The sequence below is a fragment of the Canis lupus genome, chromosome 3, assembly GCF_011100685.1.
Source record: "Canis lupus familiaris isolate Mischka breed German Shepherd chromosome 3, alternate assembly UU_Cfam_GSD_1.0, whole genome shotgun sequence".
Classification (NCBI taxonomy): Eukaryota; Metazoa; Chordata; class Mammalia; order Carnivora; family Canidae; genus Canis; species Canis lupus.
Genome location: NC_049224.1, coordinates 54,970,873 through 54,986,801, shown reverse-complemented (window position 1 = coordinate 54,986,801; position 15,929 = coordinate 54,970,873). Strand labels below are relative to the sequence as shown.

Here is a 15,929-nt window from a genome sequence, read left to right as displayed (position 1 = left end):
GAATTAATAAGGGTTTTAGCAGTATGTGCTTAAGATCTTCTGGAATAAGCTTCCAGAACATAAAATAGCCCTGTGCCAAGAATGAGCGAATGGGTTTTCATTCTGGGTGAAACTTAGGTACACAGAAGCGTACATAGCCACACTACCAGATGTAAAGGGGTATGTACCTTTATTTCCATATTTTATTCCCAAAAGGCTTAAATCATAAAGCAGTAGAGACCATATTCAGAGCCTTTGCCAAAGAGATTTTCTAAAAATGCAGACTCCAATACAAATTAGATAACTTTTTTTTTTCTTTTAAACCTGTGGTCTGGGAAGTTTTTTTTTTTTTTTAAAGATTTTATTTAGTTATTCATGAGAGACAGAGAGAGAGGCACGGACACAGGCAGAGGGAGAAGCAGGCTCCATGCAGGGAACCTGACCTGGGACTTGATCCAGGGTCTCCAGGATCACGCCCAGGGCTGCAGGCGGCGCTAAACCGCTGCGCCACCGGGGCTGCCCATCTGGGAAGTTTTTGGAAAGACAGAAACTTTAGAATGTTTTCTGGTGTCCAGCTGATTCTCTAGCAAACATTTTTATTTTTATTTATTCATGAAACACAGAGGCAGAGACCTAGGCAGACGGAGAAGCAGGCTCCCTACAGGAAGCTGGATGTGGGTCTTGATCCCAGGACCCCAGGATCACGACCTGAGCAGAAGGGAGGTGCTCAACCACTGAGCCACCCAGAGGCCCCTCTAGCAAACATTTTTAGTTCAGGCACTCAGTTGTGAGTTCAGTGTTTGTGAATTTGGGGGTGGGTAGGAGAAAAAGTAAGGTGACTAAAGTAGCTGTCTGTTGGCATTTTAGTGTTCATGTGGTAGACATTATCTGCTCAGACTTTCTCATTCATTGGTTTCCCGTCCCTTGGCTAAATGACCATTGCCTAAAATAATGTGTTTAAAACGCAAATTAATTAATGGGTTTGTGCTTCTGGCTTGAAGTTTGGGACAGGAAAGCATATCAAACCTGGATATTAATGTGTAGGCTGTTGTCTTCAGCCGCTAGTTGTGGAGTCAGTAAAAGAATCAGAATCAAATAACAAATTATTCTTTTCCTATGGAAGAGCTGTGCTAATCCCATCCTGTTCTGCAAATCTGCGTTTCCTAAACAGTATCTAAGCTATACTGACTCTGGGGAGAACTTGCCAGAAACCCTGGGGACAGAGGGTGAAGGGTAGGAAGGGGGCTAGACCTAGAGGTTGGAGTAGAGGAGGTTACAAGAATTTTTGCTCCTGTTTAATTTAAAGCCAAGAAGTGTTGATTGCACCCTTTCAGTATTAAGCCTTTTGCTTACTGCCAACTCAGTCTCCCTGGCCCCCCACATTGCAGCTTTGGAAATACTCATTGTTTTCTTTCCTGCCTTTGTTGCTGTTTTTGGTTATACCTCCTCTTGAGAGCTCATCCCTTCTGCTGTAAGCACAGATTCTCAGGGCTGAAAGTTTTTATGTTCAAGATAGGACTCCTAAAACAAGGCTACTATTTCAATTATAGTAAACTGGCTGAAAGTACAGAACAAAAAGGTACATCATATATGTAATACTTTGCATTTTTCATGGGAAAATTATCTGACTCCATAAAAAGTCAATATCCAAATTTCAGTGTTAAATTTGCTTTGTAATGATAATTTTCACTGAGTTTTGTTATTGAGATTTAAAAAGTCTCCTCTCAGGGATTGTTTTGCTTTCTTAACCTATAATGTGTTTTTAAATAACAGACGCGTGGGGGGAGCATTCCTGACTAAATGGGTTGAGCTTTGTGTGCAGAAGAACACTTAGGCATGGACAACCTTTGGTTTCTACTTCGTTTCTAGTATTCCTGTATGGTTGGAGCACCCTTTAGATTGCAATGAGTTAACACTCTTTTGTTTTGATTTTTAAGGCATTTTGTGATGACTTGCCTTGAGGTAATTGTAGAATCCCCAGAGGACAGGTCTAAAGATTGATTTGTGTTCGAAAAATGGGTCACAGTTAAACCTAGCTATTGACTCTGGGAGTAATTTAACTATACTAGTATTACTTGTTTCTTTATTCTTAGCCAGCATTATATGCAGATACATGTACGATCCTGATGGGTTTAGCATCTTGACCCAAAGTCTCCTTGGATAAAGGTATGGGAGTAGCTCTCTGTTGGAGGCAGGCAGTTACCTTGAGGGGCTGGTTGTTTTTTTTTTTTTTTTTTTTTTTTTTTGTCTTTTTTGTCTTTTTTGTCTTTTGACAGAACACTTAATCTCTTGCTACTTAACACCTGTGCTCTCTACATTCTGGCTTTGTGCTCCTGGCTCTGATACCATCTGTCTCCTGAGTCCTTTCTCCTGAGACTTTTTTTTTTTTAACTGTAATTTTAGAATTGTTATGAACCTCAAAAGATATTAGAGACCTATCTCCCAGGTAGAACTCAAAGTTGACACCAAACACAGATTCTAACGTCTACCTATTTTCTCAGGAGAACTAAGCTTAGCATGAGAGTGATTGTTTTAGGGTAATTCAGTGAATGGATGATAGAGTCCTCTTCATTTCCATACTGGTATTTCTAGAATTCATGTACCTCGACCTTTGCTATATTGGTCTCTGATTATCTCCTACTTAAAGTTTCCGTTTGTCTCTAAGATTCTGTAGCTCCCCCCCCCCCCCCCCCCCAAGTAGATCTTTGTCCAGGCACTTACAAGTTTCCTCCTCCCCCTGAATGCCACATTCCCTACGGTTCATTCTGTTGGCTCTTCTTTCCCCTTATACAGAGGGCTTGTGTATTCCTGCTGTACTAGTTCTCTGAACAAATTTAAAGTTGAGCTCTAGCCCTGATTGTTCTCAAAACCCATGGTTTTGATTGGCCTACTGAACGAGTTGTCAGAGGCATATTAAATTCAGGTTTAAAAACACCCATGGGGCAGCCTGGGTGGCTCAGCCATTTAGCACCGCCTTCCACCCAGGTTGTGGTCCTGGAGACCCGGGATTGAGTCCCACATCAGGTTCCCAGCATGGAACCTGCTTTTCCCTCTGCCTGTGTCTCTACCCCCCCTCCCTCTCTCTCTGTCTCTCATGAATAAATAAGTGGAAAAAAAATTTAAATGCTAAAAACAAAAACAACCAGGATGTCTGGGTGGCTCAGTCAGTTAAGCATCTGCTTTGGGCTCAGGTCATGTCCTGCATTGGGCTCCTTGCTCAGTGGGGAGCCTTCTTCTCCCTCACGCTCTGCCTGCCACTCTCCCTGCTTGTGTGTGCTTGCTCGCTCCCTTTCTCACTCTCACTCTCTGACAAATCTTTGTAAAAACAGAACTAATTTTTTCTCTCTACTCCTCTCCTGGGGCTAATCTAATTCTATCTCCTGCACCCAATTAGTGTATTTTTCTTGGACTATAGTGTTCTCTTGGGGGAAAGGACTGTATCGGGGGTGTTTTGGTTCTTATGTTTTGTATTTTTAGTCAGTGGAGGCCCCAGTACAGAAGGACGAATGCATACTTGTAGCTCTTCTTTGGAAACCTCTTCGCAATTTCTGTAACTATAAAGCCTTGATGTGGTCTGTGTCTTTCTTTGCTTCTGCATCCTTTTATTGGTTCTTTTTTCCATTGCTACCGTCAGGTCTTCCTTGGAGAAGAGTTTTCAGTCTTCTCTTTCTACCTTCTTCCTCAGTTGTTGCTACCTATTCATACCCATTGCTCTGAGTGGAGCTCTATCATGCTAGTGATCCTCTTGTTTCCCAGACTTATCCTTCTGACCCTTGGTCCCTGGATGGGTGCATCTCCCAAACTCCTCCCTCTGTGCCCCTTACCTCTAGGAATTGACTACTGAGGTATTTCAGCTTGATTAAATCCACGAAGTGGTTTTTGTTTTTGTTGTGGAGCTCCAAACTCATGATGGTGACATCAAGGCCTAAGCCAAGATCAGGAGTCAGATGTTCAGATGACTGAGCCACTCAGGTGTCCATTAGTGTAGGAGTTTTAAGATGAAATTCAAAGTTGCTTTGGATTTTGGACTTCAGAAAGCTGAATTTAGTTCTGCCGGTCAGGATGTTATGTCTCCTCCACCACCATCATGCTGCTTTGCTTGTTCCTGTTGCCCTACCTGAGTTTGGGAAGGTCTCTGAATGCCAAGGGTTCCAGATGTTTCACGTGGAGCATTGAGAACAGTATTTCTCTTCCCTTGTGAGAGCCTCCCATACAGTTCCAAGTTGCCACAGAGCAGTTCCCTGACCTGCCCTATCTCCTCTCTTTTTCCGGCTTCCTTTATGCAGAGAAAGAAGACATTTGGAGTCTGGGATCCTCATTTGAGTCCTTGTGCTCTGTCAACTGGTTGATTTTTGAGGAAGATTTTCAATTTCCTTTTTTTTTTTTTTTTAGATTTTCAATTTCTTTAAGCATGTCGTGTTAATACTTTGCAATGTGAGATGGATACAGACTTACATTGTTTAGGCTAAGAGACACTCTCAGCTCTGCAGTTGGTCATCTAGTTGGTGTTCTTGCCTTCTCCAATTGGACTTGCTCTCATTATATTCTTTATCTTCAGCTATTGCAGGAGTGGCCTTCTCCCGGTTCAGAGAGCAGTTTGTGCATTGGAGTCCATCTTTCTCACACCCTCAGGACCTTTTGGTACATTGTTTCTGCCACACCTTTCACCTCTGTTGGTGAACACGATTACTTCTCTCCTTTGTTTAGACCTTACTTTAGTACAGCACTCCCCTCAAGCAGTCAGCCTCAGTGGCTTTGCTTGGCTTTTTCCCATCAAACTTTTGTACATAGTACCTCCCTCCCCATTTTGGCCTGCCCTTTGCTCATCTCTTAAATCCTTGATATCTGACATCAGATGCTCCTTTCCTGTCTCACATGTGCATTTCTGAAACTTTTTCCCAAGTACACTGTGCCGTTAGGAGCATTTCTTCAGGCTTTATGGATGTTTGTATTTCTGCCTGGATGTTCCTATATGATCTTTGAAAAGTGCCAGTTTGATTACCTGTTGTAATGCAGGGGTTCTCAGACATTTTCATCTCAGACTTCCATTACTGAGGACCTCAGTATGTGGATTGTATCTATTGTGTTTGTGGATTGTATCTTGATACTTGTGTATGTGGATTGTGTTTATTGATATTTGCCCATTAGAAATTAAAACTGAAAAATTATTAAAGTTACAAATCCATTTCATATTAATAAAGTTATATTTTTGGAGACAAAGGAAGATGAAAAGAGTGAGCAGTCTTTTTTGTATTTTTGCAAATCTCTTTAGTATTGGATTTATTAGAAGATAGCTGGCTTTTCCTGTCTCTGTGTTTAATTTGTTGCCGTGTGTTGTTTCAGTTGAAATATATGAAGAAAATTTGGCCTCACACAGATGCTGGGTTGAAAAGAGGAGGAATATGGGGATCCCTGGGTGGCTCAGTGGTTTGGCACCTGCCTTTGGCCGGAGGCATGATCCTGAAGTCCCAGGATCGAATCCCACGTCGGGATCCGGCATGGAGCCTGCTTCTCCCTCCTCCTGTGTCTCTGCCCCTCTCTCTCTCTCTCTCTATCATAAATAAATCTTTTTTTTTAAAGGAGGGATATTTAAATAACCTTTTCATTTAATTGTGGCTATTCCTTTTTGATACTACACTAAAACTCAACAAGTATTAACTTCTTAAAGGTCAGTTGCAACATGGATTCCAAAGCCTTATAGGAGTACTCTTACTCTGTTAGATTAAAACACATATATCTCTCTCATACTTTGGATAGATCATTCACCCATGCCTGATTTTGTAACACCGTAATCATTTGATAAATACTGGTTCATTGTTATGCAATATTCATAGTAAATGTATAATGTCTGCACATACACATATATACACTGCTGACACACTAGTTAATTACACCATCAGTCTCATCAGAGGAGTCTTAAAATATTGAGGAAAGTGGCCGATGAGGGTTTCCCAGAGTTCTGTTTTTTTTCCTTCAAATCTTAAATTTTAACTGTTGGCAACAAATACTGACCATTATTTTTATTTGAAGTGTTTGACTTGCTTTGTTTTCAAGAGAATGTTTGCCAAGTACCCAAAGTTGGATATAACTATAGTATATCAGTTGTGGTTTCAAGTGAAAAAGCTATTTCTTTAAAAAAACAAACAAAAAAAAACTAGTTCTTCCTGAAACTCAGGCACATAAACACTTTCCCTTGAGACGACTACTAAACTTCAATATGCAGCAAGTGGGCTTTATGCTTACTTCCCATTTGTCTCACAGAATACTAAAGGCTTATACTCAAGGGTCAGGATTTAATACATTTTTACTGCTTTCTCAAGGACATCAATAAGAAAATCTGTCTCTGGGATTGCAGAGCATGAAGAATACAGTAACTGCTTACTATAGTTTACTGGCATTGCCTCGATTCCCGTTAAGGTGGTAGTTTTACCCACACTTAGGATTTTTGTACCATCATTACAAATGTCAGCATAGTGAAAAAAAAATCTTAGAATTGTGAAAGTAGTTTTGGTTTAGGGGGCCTCTAAAAGGTCGTGGGGACCTCCAGGGGCCAAGACCTCACTTGGAGAACTACCACCACACAGGAAAAGTCAAGGCCCTTAGTGGTAGCATACAAAGCCCGTTATGGTCTGAGTTTAATTTCTATTGGTCTCCTCCTTGAACTTTTTTAAAATTGAGAGAGAGAACATACACATAGTAAAAAGCACTAATTGTGAGTATATACATAATAAGTTTTTATATATTTATATTATTTTTACACACTTAAGTAACTACCATACAGATAAAGATATGGAACGTTTTTAGTACTGGTAAAGGTTCCCGTGTGCCCTTCCCACTCTATCTCCCCACCCTCCCACCCCTAAATTAACTATTCTGACTTCTTTGTCCTTAATTGGTTTTGCCTTTTCTTTGAACTTCAAATGAAATCCTGTAGCATGTGGTCTTTGGAGTCTTACTTTTTTCCCCACCACTTAATTTAGTATCTGAGACTTCTACAAGTCACAGTGAAGTCCCAAGTTTACTGCTGTAGTCCCACCATTCCCAGAACCGATAGAGTGAATTACTACACCTAAACTGTGCACACAATGTGATTTTAAACTGTGCACACAATGTGATTTATGCTGAATACCTGCTCTCCTCCTGGAGTCTGGAATTTGGGCATATTCTAAGAAGAGGCTGCCTATGTGACCACTCTTCAAGAAAAATCCTGGGTGCCAAGTCTCTAGCAAGCTTCCCTGGTTGGCAGCATTTCATGTGTGTTGTCACAACTCATTGTGGGGGAGCTAAGTAACTGAGCTTAATTGTATGACTCCCTTGGAAGCTTGTACCTGGTTTTCCCCCCGACTTTGTTCCAAGTGCCTTTTCCCGTTGCTGGTTTTTCTCTGTATCTTCTGGCTGTGATAAGTGTTAGCCATATGTGCTGAGTACAATTGTATACTGAGTCCTGAGAAATCTTCTAGTGACTCATCAAACCTGGGGGCCCCAGACTTGGGGACCACTGACACAATGGGCATCAGTTTTCAGTTTTTCTTTTCAGGGTTCAAATGTAACTAAAATTGCTGTGGCTGTTCTTCTACATGCTTTTTTACAATCTCATGTACTCTTTTCTCTTGCATATAGGAGCCTGAGTGCAATTGCTGGGTCATAGGGTGTTCCTTGGCACTTAAAATTCTAGCAGTAGTGTACTTCTAGCTGCCTAAAACCATCCCTGTTTCATACCTCCTTGCCTTTGTACATGTTCTTTTTGTCTAGAATACCCTCCCCACCCCTACTGTGACTAGTAAAACCTTTTAATCTTCTTACCTTCCTACTACTCTTGTTACTTATATATTTATTGTTGGGCTTATAGTACAGCCTATACTTGTTTATGTGCTGTGTTCCCATTAGGGTAACTCCTTGCGTGCAGGGATTGTCTGACTTACCTCTGTCTTCAGAATGGCTCCTGGCATATGATGAAAATACAATCAGTAAGTGTAATTATAACCTTTGAGTCTGCAATCACCAGGTTATGTTGTTTATGGGTTCTTTGTTTTTTGTTCATGTGAATTGTCTCTGGTCCAAGGGACTTAAAACCCCAAATCCTGAAATGACTGTGGCTTAGAGCTTTGACAGAAGAGATAAACTTGATGACTGAATATTGATTCTGATCTTGTCTTAAGATTAAAGAAAGGAAAAAAAAATTGAAGGAGTCACTGCCATTGATGGAGCTTGTGATCGAAGTGGTGGAGCATACCTGTGAAAGGGGTGTGCTGTGGGTCTGCCCTTCCTGTGCTGTGTGTATTGAGTACCTGGGAGTGCTGCAGGTAGTACGCTGAGTGCTGCTTAGATAAAGGCCTTGGAGGACCTTATCATATATCAAACACAGAGCTAACAGTGCATATAGCTAACAGTTTGACAAGTAAATATGACAAGAGCTACATTTACAGTGATCCTGTGTTCTGGATATTTTTGAGCAGTCAAGGTATTAAATATTCCCTTAACATTCTCATAAACCTGTCTTGGAAATTATATCTCCTTTTCCAGACTGCATTGAGACGAGAGCAAGAGAGAGCGAGGAGTCACATTTGATGTACCCTGTAGAAACTGAAAACTAGAAAAGTAGATCGATGAGAAGGAATCCTGAATTAAGTGAGTGGAGAATAGTTAAGGATCGGATCTCCAAAGATTCCACGTAAAATAAACCTGCAATACTGGTTTGGTTTGGCAGTTATGAAGTCATCAATTTAGGAGCAATTCTGTAGTGTTGTTCTGTTGTTTGTGGGGAGGGTGTCATACTACCAGGATATTGTGGATTGAGAGGACAAGCAGAAGGTTAGGAACTAAGTATAGCATATTTTCTAGAAGATTAGGAGTAGAGCAAGAGAAAGAAGGCAGTGGCTTGGATGTTTTAAGTCAAGGAAAGTGTGTTTGTTTTTTAAAATGAGCCTTGGGTATACTTACAGTGGAGAAGAAAGGTCAGATCATGAAGAGGAAGAAGGGGGTGGTATCTTGAGTTTTGTACCTGGTGATGGATTCACTTTGTCTTTCTGTAAGTAAGGACCTGCAGCCATTTATCCTTTATTCCTGGTGAACCTCTCTGTCTTCCACTTCCTTTTCTTGAGTTTATAGTGTTCTGTATCCATTCTGTGCATATTCTCTGCTTGTCTGTTCTTTCCCACCCTTGGAGAAATTCTGATATTTCATTCTTCAGTTTAGAAGTCTGAGTTGTGAAACCATTCCAGGTACCTTTTATTTACTACTCTCCTGTATATGTGGCATTTTGTACTTGCCTAGCTAGATTTCCTTCTCTTGCTTGACTAATTCTCCTTAGGGCAAGGATTATGCTTCCTCTATCTGTAATCTCAACATCCAACCTAACAGGTTTTTTGAATTTATGAAATAGATTGAACTGTGTGAATCTCTTATTTTGTTGGTTGCAAAAGGTAGAATGTTGACAGTTCTGTATGGATCAATCTAATAAGTTTTAGTTCGTATAGGGTTGCACAGAAAACTTGAGGTGGAAGTTCAGTTAAGATTGGACAGGTAAAGGTCAAGGAGAAAATTAAACATAACGAAGCATTTCTTAGCAATTGTAGAGTCAGTAAAGTTCAACCAGAAACTGACTTTGAATGGCCAGATGATTTAAATTCTTCCATAAAAGAAACCTGTCAGTTCCTCAGGTGAGTCTGTAGCATTTCCTAATCTTTGATCTGAATGACCTTTTTCTCAGTGGGTGTTTTTTTTTTTTTTTTTTTTTTTTTTTATTTATGATAGTCACACAGAGAGAGAGAGAGAGGCAGAGACATAGGCAGAGGGAGAAGCAGGCTCCATGCACCGGGAGCCCGACGTGGGATTCGATCCCTGGTCTCCAGGATCGTGCCCTGGGCCAAAGGCAGGCGCCGAACGGCTGCGCCACCCAGGGATCCCTCAGTGGGTGTTTATAGAAGGGGGCTGTTCAAAGTTGTAGTCAAACAGCGTCTTCAAAATCATGAGTATAAATGCTATAGATAGGTTCTGTTCAGCTTTATTACTTACTGTAAAAAGCAAATTGCCAAAGTACATCTCTGAACCAGTTCTTTGGGGGCATCTAAGTATATCTTTTGGTATGTCTTTTTTTTTTTTTTTTTTTGAGTAATCTCTATACCTAAGGTGGGGCTTGAACTCACAACCCCAAGATCAAGAGTTGTTTTACCAACTGAGCCAGCCAGGCAGGCGCCCTTCTGTTGGTATGTCTTAATTAAAAAACCTGAATGTTCAATATTAATGCTCTCATGTAAAAAACATCTAATTAGAAAATCTTATTCTCAGAAAAAATTTCAAGGGTGAATACAGTTTTGCTGGAGACTTAGTAGATGTTAGTCTGTGGACTTCAGGTTAAAACTCCCATCTGGAAGAATAAACTGTATATCCTTCAGATAGTATTCCATAAATCTCTCAACTGACTTTTCATGAACATAGTAAATGGCTAATAGGGATAGTCTTGAAGGGGTCTGCAATATAGGTGTTGTGTTTTTGACTAATGGCAAACTGAACTATTATCAACCCAGAGGTGGTAGACTTGGCATTCATTTATGACCATCAGATATCCCCAGACCAGGATTTTGACCTAAAGCATGGCTGTACTATCACCGTATTGATGCTGGGTTGTATGGTATCTGAAGGCAAGGCTTGGATTTCCAAATTAGGCAATTCTAGTATACAAATAAGTATAAAATTTGGGGATCTTAGTCTATAAGTAGAAAAACCTAGCTAGATGATACGGGTTCAGATTTTTAAAGAGTTAATGAGTGATAGCTTCAAGCCACAAATGCAGAAAAACCTCCAGGTAGAAGTGCTAAACAAGTAAATGAGCTTCTTAGTGAACTTGACTGGGATGAGCCTATCCAGGCACTTCATAGATTTCTCATTACTACAGAGTCTGCAGAGTAGATGGTACTCCATTTTATACCTAAGACAACCAAAGCTCATAGTGGATACTTATATGGTAGAGTTAGTATTTATGCTTCGAGGGCTGTGTTCTTTCTGCTTTGTGAAACAGTGGTTCAGTTTGGGGAAGATTTTTTTCCCTTGTGGAAAAGGAATGCTGCTTTCTGTAATATTGTCTCCCTCTGGCTCCCAGTTGAGAACTATTGCTGTAGGAGACCTGTGTGTCATGATAGGAATGTCAGCTCTTACCTGTTGAAGAGCAGAACATAGAGACCTATAAAATAGCATGTATTAATGGAATATTACTCAGCTATTAGAAATGACAAATACCCACCATTTGCTTCAACGTGGATGGAATTGGAGGGTATTATGCTGAGTGAAGTAAGTCAATCGGAGAAGGACAAACATTATATGTTCTCATTCATTTGGGGAATATAAATAATAGTGAAAGGGAATACAAGGGAAGGGAGAAGAAATGTGTGGGAAATATCAGAAAGGGAGACAGAACGTAAAGACTCCTAACTCTGGGAAACGAACTAGGGGTGGTGGAAGGGGAGGAGGGCGGGGGGTGGGAGTGAATGGGTGACGGGCACTGGGGGTTATTCTGTATGTTGGTAAATTTAACACCAATAAAAAATAAATTAAAAAAATAGCATGTATTTAGCGAAGATTCCTCATGAACCATTCTTTCTGACAATGAGGAGGTACAAACTGGTTTTATCTTGACACCATTTTTAGCCAGTGACAGTAAGCATTACTGTTTCTCTTTTCTAGCATTGCGAAGTAATTTGCTCTTTTGATCCATGGTTCTCAATAGTATTAAGATTTGCATTCCAAGTCTCTGATCCTCTTAAAATCTCCTTTCCTGTCCATTGTGAAAGACCAAATAAAGGTTTAAAAAAACCTTTGCAAATGATCTCATTTTTAAGACAAAATATGCCAAAAATAATCAGGAAAATTATTAGACAACAGTGGTATAACCAAGGGGGTTACTTTTTCTTTATGGTAAAAAAACAAACAAACAAACAAACATTGATGTGAACATAGACCTATAAATTGATCAGTTGCAGTAGAATATATAGAGTAATGGATGTGGACCAAAGGTTTGTGTTTTGAAAATGAGAAACTGAATTCATTTAGCTGGAGAATTTGAAGGATCACTGAATTGTGGTGTTAGGTACACATTTTAGGCAGTTCAATTTATATCCAATCTTTAGTCCTTTTAATTAAGCTTTCTAAATGAAATGATTAGGAAAATTAGGCATGGAAGGGTCTGGGGTCTTCAAAGAAATAATTGGCTTGTGTCCTCAGTACATTTTCTCCTTTAATGAGCAAATAGTCTTGTTTTCAGGGACTCTTGTGGTGGCCTCTGACCCATTGGTGTACTAGTAATGATACTACTGCTAGTCCACATTTGTCTGTTTAGCATGTCATCATGTGCCAGGTACTGTGCCAAGCATGTTATGTGTATTCACAAAGAGCCATCTGAGGCATAGTATTAACTTTTATCCCTGTTTTGTACATAAGGAAGGTGGTAGATCTACTCCCCTCCCCCGAAGTTGCTTGTTTTGACCCCCCCCCCCCTTCCAAACCATTGGTACTTAGTGATGTGATTAAGCAGTTTGGGGTGTTAATCGAATGCTCCATTTCCTTAAGTTCTAATTACCCAGAGTCTTCCAGATAACTGGATTGGTGTACCTGAGAGGGAGGGAGGCATTCCAGACAGCATTTGCCTTGAGGTTCGAAGTTATGTTTTTTTTTTTTTTTTTAAGATTTTATTTATTTATTCATGAGAGACACTGAGAGAGGCAGAGACATAGGCAGGGAGAAAAGCAGGCTCCATGCAGGGAGCCTGATGGGGGACTTGATCCTGGGACTCCAGGATAACACCCTGGGCCGAAGGCAGGTGCTTAACCGCTGAGCCACCCAGGCATCCTTGGTATATGTTCCTCATGGGATTTGGAGTAGAGTTGGCCAGGCATATTTCTAAATTGGGTTTTTTTCAGGCTGCTCAAGACGGTAAGATTCTAAGACCTTGCCCTCCTCCTGGGGAAGCCAGTTTCTCCCACAGGGTCTCTGGGCCTGCATCTTCTCTGGATGACTGTGTACTTTCCTCACTGGTTCTTCCTGTCCTCTTTCACATAGTTGCTTGAGATCTCCTGAAACTTACATACTGTGTACATATCTCCTCACCAGGATCTGAATACATAGATTTATAGCGTATCTGTACTACTAAATAAAAATCAAAAAGTATTTGTATGTTAAGAGGGGCCTTTTAAAATTTGGAAAGCTCTGGGGGTACCCGGGTGGCTCAGTGGTTGAGTGTCTGCCTTTGGATCAGGTTGTGATCCCGGGGATTGGGTCCCACATTGGGTTCCCCCCAGAGAGCCTACTTTTCCCTCTGCCTTTGTTTCTGCCTCTCTCTGTGTCTCTCATGAATAAATAAATAAAATCTTGGGGAAAAAAATTGGAAAGCTCTGATTATATAGGAGACAATTCTAAATCCTTAAGCTGTCATGAGGCATTCTTTCCAGTTTGCTTTTTTTTTTTTTTTTTTAAGATTTTATTAATTTGAGAGAGCATACTCACAGGGTGAAGAGGGAGAAGCAGACTACTGAGCAGGGAGCCTGATGTGGGGGCTCGATCCCAGGACCCTGGGATCATGACCTGAGCTGAAGGCAGACCTCCCTCCAGTTTGCTCTCCTGAGAACCCCATACCTTGCCATACTGGACCACTTTTGATAAAGCTCCTCTGTTCTCTTTGTGCTTCAGACTTTTCCTTCCTGTACTTTCAGGTACATTGTTGTCTTTGAGCCCCTTTGGCTGAGAGGACAATGTATGATCCCAGCAAACTATAGCTTGTGTGGTGGCTGTTGACAGCCTGATCAGATCTTCGTTTCCTTTCTAGACTTCAGAAATCTCTTTTGGTTGAGTCTGTCTAATCTGCCTACCCTTCAGGTGCTTACTGTACATAGCAAACTGTTGGTTAATGTTGATGAGACAGTGAGTGAATGAAGCATGTAACCTTAAGACCCGAAGATTGGGACGCCTGGGTGGCTCAGCAGTTGGGTGTCTGCCTTCGGCCCAGGGCATGATCCTAGAGTCTCACGATCAAGTCCCACATCAGGCTCCCTGCATGGAGCCTGCTTCTCCCTCTGCCTGTGTCTCTGCCTCTCTCTCTCTCTCTCTCTCTCTCTCTCTCTGTTTCTCAAGAATAAATAAATAAAAACTAAAAACAAAACAAAAACCTGAAGATTGATGGTAAATGTGTGCATCTTAGCCTTTGTGATGTTGCCTTGGCGAGGTTGAGAATCCTTAGAAATCTACAGTTGTGGAAGGACCCTTGTGTGTGTGGCTTTAACTGTTCTCAGTGGTGGCTCTCTGGGAGGCTTGGGGAAACAGCCTTGTAGGACTGAGTATCCTGGTCATCCTCACAGCTTGCAAAGGATGCCAGATTTCTCAAGAACTTGAGAATGATATGGGACTCAAGTTTGTCCCTTTAAGGCTGTCCTGTCTCTGGCCATACTCATGCTTACCTGAATTTCAATAGGCTAAACATAGTCACTCAGCTTTTTAAAATTTTATTTTGAAGTGACCAGCTGTCTGATCCTAGGTTCTAGTTTCCTTACTTCATCTGTTTTTTGTTTTCCCCAAGGTAATTGGGAATCCTAGAGCTTGATTAATTAGACTTTACTTAAAAATGACTGTCCGGTGGTATTTCATTGCTTACTATGTCAGGCATTGGATGTGATGAGTGAGAAAGAATGAAGAATGGTACCAAGATTTCTGTCAGAGACAACTGGTAGTGTTGTCTGCTGAGCTAGAGAATACCAAGGGAGCATTTTAATATATAGGCAAGAAATTTCAGCTCCTTGTTACTTTATCTCATAGTGTTGGTTTAGGAGGAAGGAGGGGTATTTATCGTAAAGGAGTATAGAGAAACCTAAGCATCTTTTCTTCATCTAGGAAGAAAACCTAAATATCTTTTTTCTGTGTCTAGGAAGAAGAAGCTGGAAGGATAAAAGATTGTCGAGACAACCAGGAAGCACCTGCGCTCTCCACATGTAGCAATGCTAGTATCTTTCAAAGGATAAATGCCATATTGGATAATTCTCTGGATTTCAATAGAGTCTGCACTACACCCATAAACCGAGGAATTCATGATCATTTGCCAGGTGACTTAGACTTGAAAACTTGAGCAAATATTTTTGTATATACGCTATGTATGTATGTAGAGCTGTTTCTGGGCAGCTTTCTCATGACCTGTGAAGAATGACTGAATCTTTGGTAATCCTTGCCCTTTTTTGTAGCTCACTTTGTGCATTGGGTTCTCTGGGTGAAGACTGCCTTTGATTTCTAATACGCAAATCTATTTTATGATGCATATAAAGACTGGATAGAAAAGGATAGGTCAAACATAGCAGGACTATTTATATAGAGAATTATAATGGGAGTCATACATATATAAATGTAGCCACATTTTAAAGGTTTTCTTTTTTAAAAAGGCATGTTAATATTTTATCTAATATACAAAATATGTCAACATATAATCAATATAAAAACCATAAATGGCATGTCATTTTTAGTGCTAAAACTTCAATATATATATTTCACATTTACAATGCAGTTCAGTTGGAAATAATTGTGTTTCAGGTGCTTTGTCACCATGTGACTAGTGGCTGCTGTATTGGACAGTGCATTTCTTGAATATTTTAATTGCTTTTAACTACAAATGCAAGTCAATGAGCATTTAGTTTTGATGGTATGTAGGATACCCCATAGGATAGTGGAGGGAGAAGGGAGCATCCCCTAAGATGATACTTCAGAAGGAGGCTTGGATGTCCTAACAAGTGTTGTTTCATAATCTTTCGTGGAAGTTGCAACATGTTGTAAAAATAATTGATGGAATGTTTCTTGTTTGAGTTACTTTAGTTGAAAGTGAACATGTTTTTAATTTTTTAAATGTACCTTGAAGAAATTTGGCAGTAGTGGGGTCTGCAGAACAAGGACTGGTAATTGCTGTTTTTTCATCATAAATTCTTTGA

The 15,929-nt window shown here is 40.4% G+C and overlaps 1 protein-coding gene across 10 annotated transcripts in view; it reads left to right on the top strand.

Annotated features, from left to right (window-relative positions):
- CPEB1 (cytoplasmic polyadenylation element binding protein 1) overlaps positions 1-15,929 on the top strand; it is a 94,382-nt gene that overhangs the window by 3,917 nt on the left and 74,536 nt on the right. For all 10 annotated transcript variants that reach the window (XM_038532936.1, XM_038532930.1, XM_038532926.1 and 7 more), the window contains exon 2: positions 14,885-15,059. Coding sequence is in view for 5 of the 10 variants with exons in the window: in XM_038532930.1 (XP_038388858.1) it covers positions 14,885-15,059 (175 nt within the window). In the remaining 5 variants the exon portion in view is untranslated. The remainder of the gene's footprint in view (positions 1-14,884; positions 15,060-15,929) is intronic.